The sequence below is a fragment of the Bubalus kerabau genome, chromosome 20 (assembly GCF_029407905.1).
Source record: "Bubalus kerabau isolate K-KA32 ecotype Philippines breed swamp buffalo chromosome 20, PCC_UOA_SB_1v2, whole genome shotgun sequence".
NCBI lineage: Eukaryota > Metazoa > Chordata > Mammalia > Artiodactyla > Bovidae > Bubalus > Bubalus kerabau.
In genome coordinates, this window is record NC_073643.1 from 16,221,452 (window position 1) to 16,235,540 (window position 14,089).

Below are 14,089 nucleotides of genomic sequence, written 5' to 3' on the forward strand. Positions count from 1 at the left end.
ATGCCGGAAGCCTGGTGGGGAGGGGATTTCTTTCTAAGATACATGTTCATCTGGAGGTGATGAGATATACACCAGGCTTTTATGTTTTCATCCCTCTCTGGGTCCTCTGGTTGGTTAGAAATGAGCCTTTCTTTGCAAACACTGGTCTGGGAGTAAAACTAACTCTTCCATTTTTTTGAGCATCAACTATGTGTCGGGCCACCATGTGACTTACATAGGTGGGAAGGGACATAGGACGTTTGTAAGAATTAGGTTCATTATGCTTCTGTTATTTTGGACATGGAGCCATTTAAACAGAAATAACAAGGAATTTGTTCTTTTTTCATTTTGTTCTAACTGCGGACAAATGAGCGTTGTTTTTTATTACCAAGTACTGTAGTACTGTGGACCTCACTCTATTCCTGTACACACATCAAGGGCTGCATGAAAATAGTTAGGTTTTGCGTGTTTTTTTTTTTTAAGCCAAATCACGTGTGGAGAAGGAAATGGCAACCCACTCCAGTGTTCTTGCTTGGAGAATCCCAGGGATGGGGGAGCCTGGTAGGCTGCCGTCTTTGGGATTGCACAGAGTCGGACACGACTGAAAGGACTTAGCAGTAGCAGCATGTGTGTCTTATGGGTCTTAGTAGTTAATACACTTGGGCTTTTGGGCCAAGTCTAAATTATTTTGAAAATAGATAATAAAGGGCAACAGCCAAGGGAAGGGCATGGCTGAATCTCCAAGAAGTGGCTGTAACTTGAGGAAAGTATAAAAGTGAAAATTGGAAAGAGCTGGCGTTATGGATGTATCATGAAGTTCTGCCATCTAAGCAAATGCTATGAACAATTATCTAATTGAAAATAGTCTAGTCCATGTGGATTAGTTCATTTATGTGCCATTTATCAGTGCTGATTTTCTAATCACTGATTTGCTACTCCTAAACACTTTTGCCATCTGAGAACATTCTTGTGGCTGGAGAAATGCTCCATCATGAGATCAAGAAAGAATGCGTTTCTCATATTCTGTTGAAATGACTGGCTGTGACATATGTAGCCCAGGGATGCTTGTTTGCATATAATTTGATGATAACTTAAAATATTGAGGTATAATTTACATACTGTAAAATTCACCCATTTTAAGTGAACAATTTGTAGTGTTTTTTAGTAAATTTCCAGAGTTGGCAACAGTCACCATCAGTTTTAGAATGTTCACATCTTGCCCTCCACCATCCCACCTCGGAAGGTCCTTCATGTCTATTTACAATTAATTCCCTTTCCCTACTGCTCATCTTGGATTTCTCTGGTGGCTCAGTTGGCAAAGAATTTGCCTGTAATGCAGAAGACCCTGGTTTAATCCCTGAGTCGGAAAGATCCCCTGGAGAAGGAAATGGCAACCCACTCCAGTATTCTTGCCTAGAGAATCCCATGACTACAGACTGTAGCCTGGCTACTGTCCATGGGGTCACAAACAGTTAGACATGACTCATCGACTAAAGCACCACCACTCCTCATTCCAGGGAACCACGGATCTGCTGTCTGTCTCTATAGGTTGCCTATACTGGATACTTAATATGAATGGAGTCATACCATATATGGTCTTTTATGTCTGGCTCCTACTGAGCATAAAGTTTTCATTTGTTTTCAATACTTTTTGGGGGAAGTAGATTTATTTGGTAGAGCTTCCTTGTTCAGAAGTGGAACTTCTGTTTGAAATACTGTTCTCATGGAGAGAGAAACTTGAGATGGTTTATTGTAGATTGAGTATCTGGAAAATTGGTGCTTTAAAAGTGCAGACTGTGCTTATACTGTTTAAAGCACATTTGTTAGTCCTCATTTCTTGGAAGAGGAGGCCCAAGACATAATTACAGGGTTTGCCCAGGGCCTCGTGGCCTTGGTAGATTTTCCTACGAAAACCTGAGCCTCATGAGGCACCAGGGTCACAGATCTGACCTAAAGCATGGGCACTTTTTGCTTTCTTTATGCTTCTTAAACATTGTTGATTTGTGCTGACCTCAGCCATGCCCTGGAATCCTCTATGGCTCCCTATTTGGTACAGGAGCCAGACTGGCCTAGGCTCAGTCCCCAGCACGTGCAGCTTCGTTTGCTGTGACCTTGGGTCGGGTCCTTAACTTCTCTGAGCCTCAGTTTCCTCATCCTAGAATACTCATCATAATAGTGCCTACCCTGAAAGATTGTTCTGAGGGGTAAACAAGAAAAGCACATTAAATTCCTGGACATAGCAGGGACTCCTTAAGTGTTAGCTGCTGCCTCTGCTAGGAGTCTCCTCTTACTTTGAAATTCACCATTTGCTAGCTGTGTGACATTGGGTGAGTTAGTTAACCTCTCTAGGCCTCAGTGCCTACCCTGTAGTATTTTTTGCTCTGAGGAGTAAATGAGATAATCTACCTAGAGGGCTAGGAACAAGGCCAGGCTGTAGTTAGCGTGCTTGGTAAATGTAAGATGGTACCATTATGAATTACTCTTAAAAGTTACCTCAAGGAGTACTGTATATTGTAGTCAAATATTTCCTGGAAAATATTTTAAGTAATGTTTTTCCCATCAGGGCATGGTCATTACAAAAAAATAAAGTACAAAAAAGAAAATTAAAATTTGCAGTTCTCTCCAAATGGCAGAAAGGGAAGAAGAAATAAAGAGCCTCTTGATGAAAGTGAAAGAGGAGAGTGAAAAAGTTGGCTTAAAGCTCAACATTCAGAAAACTAAGGTCATGGCATCTGGTCCCATCACTTCATGGCAAATAGATGGGGAAACAGTGGAAACAGTGTCAGACTTTATTTTGGGGGGCTCCAAAATCACTGCAGATGGTGATTGCAGCCATGAAATTAAAAGATGCTTACTCCTTGGAAGGAAAGTTATGACCAACCTAGACAACATATTAAAAAGCAAAGACATTACTTTGTCAACAAAGATCTGTCTAGTCAAGGCTATGGTTTTTCCAGTAGTCACGTATGGATGTGAGAGTTGGACTATAAAGAAAGCTGAGTGCTGAAGAATTGATGCTTTTGAACTGTGGTGTTGGAGAAGATTCTTGAGAGTCCCTTGGACTGCAAAGTGATCCAACCAGTCCATCCTAAAGGAGATCGGTCCTGGGTGTTCGTTGGAAGGACTGATGCTGAAGCTGAAACTCTAATACTTTGGCCCCCTGATGCGAAGAGCTGACTCATTGGAAAAGACCCTGACGCTGGGAAAGATTGAGGGCAGGAGGAGAAGGGGACGACAGAGGATGAGATGGTTGGATGGCATCACTGACTCGATGGACATGGGTTTGGGTAAACTCCAGGAGTTGGTGATGGACAGGGAGGCCTGGCGTGCCGAGGTTTCTGGAGTTGCAAAGAGTCGGACACGACTGAGCGACTGAACTGAACTGAATGGCTATTCTATTTTTTTCTGTTTATTATAAATCTACCCCCTTACCCCCTCACCATTGGGATTATATGTATTTTTGAAAATGTAAGTGGAATAACACAGCACATGCTTCCATAGTAGCTTTTCATTTCTGCCTCTGACTTCTGTGGCTGGGCTGTCAGGGACCTCAGAGCCTCCTGGAAGGCTCTGCATCATTCTGTACCCCTCGCCTCCTGTCACCATGTACGTGGTGATGACATATGCCTGACTGGTTCATGCTGGAAGAAACCCTGGTCCAGGTGTAGGTTTTATTGGGTTCAGTTGTTAAAGCATGTTAAATCTTTAAAAGAATAGCTTTATAAAAGGGCAGTAATACAACAGGTCCTTGTGGTGGTGGATACATGAGCCTACACCAGCGATAAAATCATATAAAGCTTAATATTCACATGTGCAGTTGCACACGCTCATGCGCGTGCATGCACACACACACACACACACACAAAGTTCAAGTAAAATGGAGAAATCTTAGTAAGATTCCTAGATTGTAGCAATGTCAGTACCGTGGTTGTGATACTATTTTAGAAAATGTTACTATTGGGTAAAACTTTGGTAAAGGGTATATGGAATCTCTGTTGTTTCTTACACCTGCATATGATTATCTACACATAATTAACTACAGTGATCTCAATTCAAAAAAATAGCTTTAAAATGTAAATATAATTTTCAGTTAATTCAATCCCAGAGCAAAAAGCTGCTCTGAGTTTTATTCTCTTTCGTTAGGGTAACATAGAGCCAAGATGAGTTTAAAATGTAGCCTGGTTGTCTTTCTTTCCAGGAAAGCCAAGGACCCGGTCCTTTGAAGAGAGCTAGGGTGGGCATTAGCTGGCCCTGGAATCAGCACAGCATAGGTTTCAGCATAGCGGCCTTTTGCCCGTTGATGCCCCGGCTCACCATACTCTGCTAGAGGGAGCTGGCTGGATGCCCTCTGGGTCTTGTCTGCACCGTTGCAGAGCATCACAGCTGTGCAGCATGAAAACCAACTCCTGTCTGCACCCTAGAACTCTGCACTTAAGGTTTCTTGTGACCTCAAGCTGATGAACTGCTTAGAGCAATTTGAGCTGGACTCCATCTCCATCAAATTAAATTCTGGTTTTCACCAACCCTGTACATTTCCCTTGCTTTTCCTCCAGCCAGTGGCCGGAGGGTTTCTGCCATAAAGCTCTGGGTGGAGAGGCTGGCAGAAGAACCCTCCCCCATCCTGGCTCAGAGGGCCTTTGTTGGGAGGGTTTCAGATTTGGGACCAGATTTCAAGTCTCTTCCTTAAACTAGAAAATCATTCCAACAGATCCAGTTTCTCTGAGCTCACCCACTAGGATGATCTCTGCTTGCATTTATAAAATATTTAGAGACCTATTGCTTTCCAGCTGCAATTAGCCATTAGTGATGCTACTGAGTTTGGTTAGAAATACACTTCAATTCCCAAAGGCCTTGCCTGGGCTGTGACTGCAAGTGGGTTGTTGCGAAAGCTGAACTAAGTCTTTTACTCTTAAAAGAATTGTTTGTTAGAGTCTTAGTTATGAGGAATTACTAACAAGTTATTATTTGGCCCCTAAATGGCTGGTGTCAAAAAAATTTATGCTTTGGCTCTAAATCCATTTGCTTTCACTTCTTCCTCCTCAGAATGAAAGCCATGCTACCTTCACGGTGTTTGGACTACAAATCATTTCCTTGCCATTGATTTAAAATAAAACAACCCTGAGATTTTTCTGGAGATGAAAGCCTTCTTTCAGTGCACACCCTTTTTCTCCAATGGAAAAACAAAGACATAGTCCTGAAGTGGCCTGGAGGCAGCCTCTTAAGACCTCTTAAGCAAATGGCATATGTTATGAAATACCATGTGTATGACTGTGTGTGTGTGAATTAAAAAAAAAAAATCTATCACCCCGGTTTTCATGGTTTGGAAACTAGTTGCAGAGACTTAGAATTTAGGCCATTTGGGGAAGAGGAGGCTGGGCCATTATGAAATTATCAGTTAAGACTGTTTAATAATTAATACCAAGAACTGCTTTGGAAAGGACCCACTGGGTCTGTGCAGAAAGTGGGATCTAGATCCTAGGGCTCTTTCTGGCAGTTTATATATCACTCTCTGTGCTGCTGACCCACTTCGGTTTGCTGACTGGATATGAAGCCAGACCCCTTTCCACTCCAGCGCCTTGCCCTCAGCAACACCCCCGAGTGTGCACGTGCGGATGTGCACGCACACATGCACACACACACACATATGCAGTGTCAAGACTTTGCAGTGATTAGTAGACCCCTGTCCCCTCACCCCACACAGCTTGGGGCTTTTCTCTGAAATCAAACCCAGTAAGGCTGACCCTGGCCAGACTTTGTTTGGCAGACTTATAGCATCAGTACTTACATGGTCATTTTTATTTCTTGCAGTTTTATGTGCTGAACGAGTTGGCCAGATGACTAAAACATATAATGACATAGATGCTGTAACTCGGCTTCTTGAGGAGGTAAGTGATTCGGGGAAAGGCAAAGAGTCGTTTATAATTGACTGATTATAATTTATATTGATTAAAGCAGACATTACTATTTTTCTTGGTGAAGAATGTCAGAAATTGAGCCCTCTCAAAGTATGATTCAGTGGCTTTTTATTTTTTGAGCTGGTAGCTATGTTGGCTTTAGTCACTGTAATTTTGTACAAGATATTTTGGATTTTAAAAGGAATGTATTAATAACGGAATAGGGTAACATTTAAATACTTGCTATAGAATACCCAGTTGAAGCTTTATAAGCTCTTAAAATATATACTAATGATATATATTAAATGTATATAAAAATTTCAGAAAAAAAGACATCATTATCCATATCTTTGTAACATTTTTGTTTTGTTGTGTGATGTTTTTACTTAGTCAGGTTAAGGGAATGTTACTATGCAATGTCAGCATGGAAATAACCAAAACAAGCGTGGGAAGAAAAATTTAGGAAACTTGCTTAGGTCAGACAAGCTGCAGGCATTCTAGAGACTATGGTTTTCTCAATTTCTTCTTAGCATCCTGTTGACATTTGAGAATTAAGGTGCTCTGATGGTCTCTAGAAGTAGATGAGTATACTGTGTGTATCCCCATGCCTAGAACAGGCCAGAACATGGTAGTTCTCAGTATTTGCTGAATAAATGCCCATCTTTAAAACTTCTTCCACTCTCCCCACAAAATCAGGCCTCAAATGCAGAGGTGTTAACTTTTAGATCCTGGTTTGTGCTCTAGAATCTAGCACGATATGAGCCATGTGACTATTCATTAGCCCTTCTTGAAGAATAGAATAGAAAGATACGAGGGACACAGAAATCCTCATTTTCAGTCAGTGGCAGGACAAAGCAGAAGTGTGGGACCTGAGGTTTTGTTCTTGGGTTGGGGAGGGTCTTTTCACCCCATTTTTTATGTCTCTCTCTTTCCCTGTGCTCTTCCCTTCTGTACACCCAGTTTTCTCCTACGTGTTCTGAGGACAGGACCCTTCTGATCCACCCGCATGCCCCATTCCTGAGGGCTCACCTCCCCGGCTACCCACTTCCCTTTCATTCTCCTGAAGGCCACTCCCTGGTAGATCCACTGGAGCTGACACAGGGCAGGAGCTGAGACCCACTTGACCATCTACATGTCAGGAAAGTCCCAAATTCCTCACCCCAAATAAGTGAGATTAGATTTTCTGGCTGTGTGACAGGGCCCTTGATGAGGCATTTTAGGGGCACTGGCCTCTTGGTGGTTCTCCAGTTACATCCATCTGGGCAGCTGGCATTAGCCACCTTGTACGCTAGCTCGGCTAACATCACCAACTTTCGAAAATGCTTTTTACAGGCCCCTTTCTGCTGTGTCCATTTTCCCCAACAGTGCCCTGTTTCTGAATCCAGTCCTCACCCCATATCCAGTTAGTCTTCTGAAGGTGGTCCTGTGTCTGTGCCTTTATTATTTTTTTCCCAAGACTACTGTCACGGCTCCTGGAGCTCTGGCATGAGATTTTGAGTTTTCTCCCTTTCTTCTCTGCAACTGCCACCCTCCCAAACCCTCTGTAATCACCTGGCCCACCCCCAAACCCGACACTCAGAACTCCTTGGTGTGACATTCAAGGCTATCCACTTAACCCCTTTCCTGAATCCTCTTCTTTCCTCTTCCCTGGTACCTTCCTCCTGCTCTCCTACCTGGGACCTTCTGCATCATTTGGCCCCTCTGTCTCTTCCTGCCTCTGAATGTCACACTGCAGGGCTCACTGGGGACCTCTGAAGCTGCCACACACCCCCAGCCACAGGCAGTCCGTGCCCCCACCAGCCCTGAGTTTGTAAGCCATCCTGTTCTGTTTGCTTTGCTCTTCCAACTGGGTTGGTTAGAAGTTTCTCCAAGGCGGGAACCCTGTTGGATGATTTCCTTCTCCATTTTAATCTTGGAAATGACAGGCCTTCGATAAATGCCTGCCTCTGTGGTCATGCTGATTCATAAGGGTAAACTTTGAGAATTAGCTGTTGTCATGCATCATCTCATTAATTCTACGCTAGTTCTCAGAAGTAGATGCCATTGCTGCCCCATCCGACAGTGGAGGGACCTGCTCTTGAGAGAACAGAAGACGCCCACGTGGTACAGCTGTTTTCTAGCTCGGGCCCTTAGCCGCTGTGGCCCTGTTGCTTTTGGCTGTAGTTGTGTATTGCTCTGTTTATTTAGTTCTGGAGAGTATGGTTAGTTGATTGTCAGTGAGACATTTTTACTTTAAAAACATGAACTGGGTGACTTTTTTGTTTTAACGGGATGCTGTTTCAGTGAGTGTCCAGGGCCCACGGTTCCTGGCTGCTGGTGAGTGTGAGCTGGCTGGGCTGGGTGAGGCTTTCACAGGGCCAGACCCATCTCTTCTTGGATGTTTGAGGATCGTGTTCAGAGGAGACTGGGACTCGAGCCCGGTATTTAGATTCTGGTCATCAACAATTCACAGCTAATTTCCTAAATGAGTGTCACTGTATAAAAAGTATGTTGTCATGTTTTTTAAAAAACTGTTTGGGTTGTTGAAAAGAATATCTGTGGGGCAGTTTCTTCAGGTGACTCTTTGCTCTGCCCTCTTTGTTTTATTTTTAGCAGCTCCCCGTGGCCATGGTCTGGGCGCGTCTGTGTGCTTTGCATGCAGCAGCACTGTATACATTGTATACGGCATTCCTCTCCTTCTCCTGATAAGAATCATGTCTGAGTTGCCACCTTTCTTTGGAACTAGGCAGGGTTTCCTGGTTAAAGTCTGGTTGCCCCAGTCACGTGACAGCTGTCCCATGCTGTACTCTTCCTGGCTTTGGTTCTGTTTCTTTTGGTTTTGCATGCCTGCCACGTGCAGATGGGGTACCAGCAGGATCTGCACGGATGCCACGCACAGCCCTCAGCTGGCCCGAAGAGTTTGCATCTCATTGAAGGGGAAGAGGATTCCGCGGCTTGCCCTGGCTTGCTGCTGCTTGAAATTTACCTTTGGGCAAAGCTGCCTCCTCCCCAGTTACGGAGAAGGTTATTCTGGGGGCCCCTTAGTCATGGTTTTCATCCTTAAATGGGTGAATGAGATGAGTCAACTGCTCAGTGTGGGAGGCCTGCTGTTCTCCGTCTCCAGGGCCATGCCAGGCAGCTCAAGTGCTCATTGGTAAAAAGGGCTGAGACACAAGTCACAGTCTTTTAAATTTTCAGGAAAACTTTGATGTAGATAGGGGGTAGGGAGAGCCAGATTGAACCCCACCTGGCTGCCATCTCCTGCGGAATCAAAGAACCAGTTATTTTAATATCTTGTTTCCAAGGGTCACAATGTATTACAGTCCCATTTTTCTCACTGTAGTTTGGACAGTGGTCATTTCCTACCTGCTTTCCTGGTTTTAGAAGTAAATATTTATCATGTGTTGGCTGGTTGTAAGAAATGAGACTCTTTTCGTTCCTGAAATTCTTAAAGAGAAGCCCAGCCAGCCTTTTGCCTGAGCAAAACCAGAGACCTTCTCACAACCTTTTTGTTTAAGGTTTTCACTTCATCTCTGAATATTTTTGCTGTAATTTCCTTTTTTCCCCCAGCAGAGCATTTTATTTATGTTACTATGAAGATTAGATTTGGGGTGTAGTCAAGGTGAGAGTCATCCCTTTAGTAGGGCAAGGAGGCCTTGGGTCTGAGGCTTGGGGTGTATCAGCATAGGTTGGGAGGGCTGGGGGCCGTGTGGTTGAGCCCACCCCCACTTATTTCCTTCCCCTGCCTGCTCCCCATTCCTCTTGGGTGCTGGCTCCTGTGTGCCGTGGGAAGCCTTCAGTGTCCTTCATGTGCTCAGCAGTGCCTTGCTGAGCTTGTCTTTATCCATTATGATTTTGGTGTGATTTGTTTGCACTGAAATCTGTGTATGAAATGTCTTTGTGCACAGGGTCTTAGCAGCTTGTATGCGTGATGGCAACAACACAGAACAGTAGGCAGTGAGCCGAAGAACATAAAACACCTGCTGGGGATTCAGTCTGAGGGCTTGTTCTAGTAGAGAGATTTAATAGACTGGAGTGAGAGTTATGGAGACCATGCTTTTTTGGACAGTGGGGCTACAGTTTTCACTGAGATGTAGCCAGCTGAAGGGCTTCCCAGGTGGCTCAACAGTAAAGAATCCACCTGCCAAGCTGGAGACACGGGTTTGATCCCTGGATCAGGAAGATTATCTGGAGAAGGAAATGGGAACCCAGTATTCTTGCCTGGGAAATCTCAGGGACAGAGGAGCCTGGCATGCTGCAGTCCATGGGGTCGCAAAAGAGTCAGATGTGACTTGGCATCTAAACAGCAGCAGCCAGTAGAAATCACCTGCACTGGTTGGTAATTTGGGACAGCCTCTGGAGAAGTGGGCTCCCTCACACAGTCCCTGTGGGTCATTTCCTCCCGGTACCAACTATGCACAACTGTTGCGTCTGAGAAATGATAAAGGGCCACTGAGGTAAGGACTCTGCTTTGACGTGGAAGCCAGTGCAGATGAATGCACAGAGAGGGGCGTCTCGGTTGGTTGGGCAAACTCACTGGTCCCCTTTGTTCCCTGGGAGGGCATGAGGCGGAGGCACAGATGGGGAAGGAGTTGGAAGAATTTATGGCTCACTTGACATGACCCCCAGCTGTCTTCTGGGACAGTAGTGGCAGCAGTTACAGGTTTCAGGACCATGGAAGACTTAGGGGACAGAGACCATCGTTCATGTAAGAGCTCCAGAGAGTTAAATCACAATTAGATCCAGTCCCCCCACACTATGCTTTGCTCATAATTCATTGAAACTCCCATGATGAGTGAAGGAAGGTGTGTTCTTATTCCATTGCATGAAATAATTTGGTGGGTATGAAAAAAGTTGGAAATAAAAGCTGTTTTTTGAAGTCTTACAACTCAATGAATCATAAAGCTGGAAGATTCTTTGCAAGAGTCGTTCAGCTAGTCTGCGCCTCCACCCGACCTCTTCTCACAGACAAGGGAATGAGGCCCCAGGGATGTTCAACCAGAACCCAGACTCTCAAATTAATTAGGATAAAACAGTTCACATGAAGCAGTTAAACTTTGGACAGGTACCTACTCTAAGAAGTGCCTCTTAGGTTGTAGGTAAATACGTGACAAGTGACATTTAAACATGAGATAATAACTTTCCTTCATGGAATGCACCTTGGTATGTCAGTTCTGTGCTGTTGAATGTTGTTTAAAACAAAATGTCAGTTGCCATGACTAGAATGATTCTCAACCTACTGATGATTTATAATCTGTGTTTGGAAAGAATGGATCTAGAGGATCCTTGTTAAGTGTAAACCATAAAGTCACTTGGTTATCAGAAGCTAGGACTCCTCCCCAGCTTTTTTCTGCTCAAACTGCATGTCCCTGGTCTTCGGCTTTTTTACACCAAATGAGCAGAATAATTAGCATAGACTTCTAAGAGGATTTCACTTTCTAGAGTTCTCCTCCCCATGCCAACCTATAAGTGAGTGAGTGAATCTACACTTGGTGGCCAGGGGTTTCATCAGCAAGGATCAATAAGTCTGCATTTGGTGATGGCATCCACCCCACTGTCTCCACTGTCAGGGGCCAGCTTTCCTCCTATAAACCCAGCTGGACCTTTATATGCCACTAAAGATTTTCCTCTGTGCATTGCTGTGCCCTAAATGTCAACTGCTGAGCTAACAGAAAATTCTGTGTCTGCAACAGTCTTTGTTTCTGAAGTAGGGTGATTTTATGCATTATTTCTCCATTCTTAGAACTGTTTCTTTAAAAAATAAAGTCTAAGTAACCATAAGTTAAAAAAAAAATAACTGTATTCTATTTTAGAGTCACTTTAAATATTTTTGTAGCATACGCAGTGAATCTAAGGAACTCAGTAAATTCCATCTTAATTGAAGTATGCCAAAGAGGCTGCCTTGGCTATTTTAGCACACTTGGAATTTCTGGATTCACTCATTCATCCTGTAAATAGTTTCTGAGTGTTTCCCTGTGCTGGGCACTCATGAGACTGTAGCCCAGCCCACAGGTAGGAAGACAGGTTATCAAATGATTACACGAAGACCAAAAGCAGTTGCATAGAAAGATTTTGGGAAGCATGTTTTTTTCCTGCAGGGAGAGACTTATTTTCATTAGATGGAACATTCCTTTTCATTGTTTGGGGTCCGTGTCACTGAGTGAGCTGCTCTTTGAACATGTATCAGAGGCCAGTGCATGGATGGTGAACCAGTAATCCATTGTTATTGCTAAACGCCCTTGTTTTCTTTCATTGACACGGAGTCCTATGGGCTCCTGCTGGATGCATGGGTTTTCTCAATCTCTGTTCTCGCTTCTGTCTCTCACAGAAAGAGCGGGATCTAGAGTTGGCTGCTCGGATTGGCCAGTCGTTGTTGAAGAAGAACAAGACGCTAACCGAGAGGAACGAGCTGCTGGAGGAACAGGTGGAGCATATCAGGGAGGAGGTGAGGCGCTGGCGGCCTCTGCAGGACAGCCGTCTGCAGGGGCTTGGGTGCCATGGGTACAGCCAAAGAAAGTGATGATGCAACAGGGTCCTGTTGGGGAACGCCCAGCCCGGACACAGAGGGCTGACTTTCTGCCGCCTCTTCTGATCATTTGCGCCTTTTGACAATGAGGATGGGATGGCCCAAGTTGGACCCGCCCTCGTGTGGTCAGTAGGCCCACAGTATGGACCAGTCACAGTCCCCATCCTCCAAGAGTCCAGATCACCGTGTGGGCTGAGAAGGGTACTCAGAGCTTTGGCGAAAGCACACACAGGCTATTCCAGCAAGGCGTGGGGCTCCCTGAGCCGGGGTGGGTGTGGGTGGGAGGAGAAGGAACCGCAGCCGGAGGCCAACCATGCCGCAGAGCGAGGCAGTGATGGCCCCTTCGTCAGTACAGTGTATAATTTTGTGTTTGTAAAACAAAACCAAAAGTAGCCCATTGTTTTCATGGTAGAAACCCTACCATTTCAGTGATACAGATCCCGGCTGGTGTCATCAGCCCCCATCATTGTGAACAATTTATGTGGAACTTGGGGGCTGAGGTCACAGCAGAGCAGCCCTGGTTTTCCAGCAGGATTGTGGTGTCGATGGAGGGGGAAGGCTGCAGGGTCAGGTGGGGTTGCTGCAGCAAGAGTTAGAAACTTAGAACCAGGTCCCACTTGGTAGCATCTTTGCCATCATCTTGACTGTCCTTTGAACAGGGCATTTGAACTGTGAGGACTCTGATTTGCTTCCCTTCTTCTCATTTCTTCTCCCTTATTTCCTATCAGAAACTTTCCTTGTGGGAAAGGATGCTCTCATGCATGTCCCTAAGATGTACTGAGACCTAGTCCTCATTAAAGCTATTCCCAGCTATTGTCTTGGTTTAATCATCATTTCATATGATGAAATAGAGTGGCCACTAGGTAAGAAAAAGTTTTTTAAGGGTTTACTGTCATTTTTACTGATTTTTCTTCTTCTTCCAGTTTTATTGAGATACAGTTGACATACAGCATTGTATAAAGACAGGTTTTAATCCTGGGTTCTCTTTAAAAGATGATGAGGTAGGTTATTTGCAGGGTAGGAATAGAGATGCAGACTTAGAAAATGAGCTTGTGGACACAGTGGGGGAAGCAGAGGGTGGGATGAGCTGAGAGAGTAGCACTGAAACGCATATAATACTGTGTGTAAACCAGATAGCTAGTGAGAAGCTGCTGGTGGCACAGGGAGCTCAGTTCGGTGCTCTGTGGTGACCTAAAGGGGTGGGGTGGGGAGTGGGGTGGAAGGAAGGCTCAGGAGGGAGGGGGTATATGTATACATACAGCTGATTCATGATGTTGTGTGGCAGAAACCAACACCACATTGTAAAGCAATTATCCCCCAAAGAAAAATTTCTTAAAAATAGAAAAAATGAAAAAAAAGATGATGAGGTAGGATACTGATAAGGTATAAGAAGTAAAGTTAACCCTTGCTTTCCCCGCCTCCAGCATCTTGATCTGAATCCCCCGTCTTCCACGTGTGAAAGAAGGTTAGCCTGCCCCCCTCCTTGGCCCCTTCTGAGCAGAGAGACATGCCATCAGGAACTAGGAAATGGTTCCCCATTGCCCTCACGTGCTGTTTCTCCACTTTGCTGCCCTTGCTTGGGGCTTCCTCACCTTCCACAGAGCACATCCTGCCCTATGAGGGTGGAAGTGCCTTTCTCTCTTTGGGGAACCCTGCACTTTGAAAACTGATTTCCTTTAGCACATCATTAAATGATGTCTAGGTGTTGAAG

At 44.7% G+C, this 14,089-nt stretch overlaps 1 protein-coding gene across 6 annotated transcripts in view; it reads left to right on the forward strand.

The window, feature by feature from the left end:
* The window catches only part of TRAK1 (trafficking kinesin protein 1), a 99,303-nt gene that overhangs the window by 53,450 nt on the left and 31,764 nt on the right, over positions 1–14,089 (forward strand). For all 6 annotated transcript variants that reach the window (XM_055558354.1, XM_055558355.1, XM_055558356.1 and 3 more), the window contains exons 3-4: positions 5,788–5,864; positions 12,181–12,297. In XM_055558354.1, coding sequence (XP_055414329.1) covers positions 5,814–5,864; positions 12,181–12,297 — 168 coding nt within the window. In that variant the 5' untranslated portion in view covers positions 5,788–5,813. The remainder of the gene's footprint in view (positions 1–5,787; positions 5,865–12,180; positions 12,298–14,089) is intronic.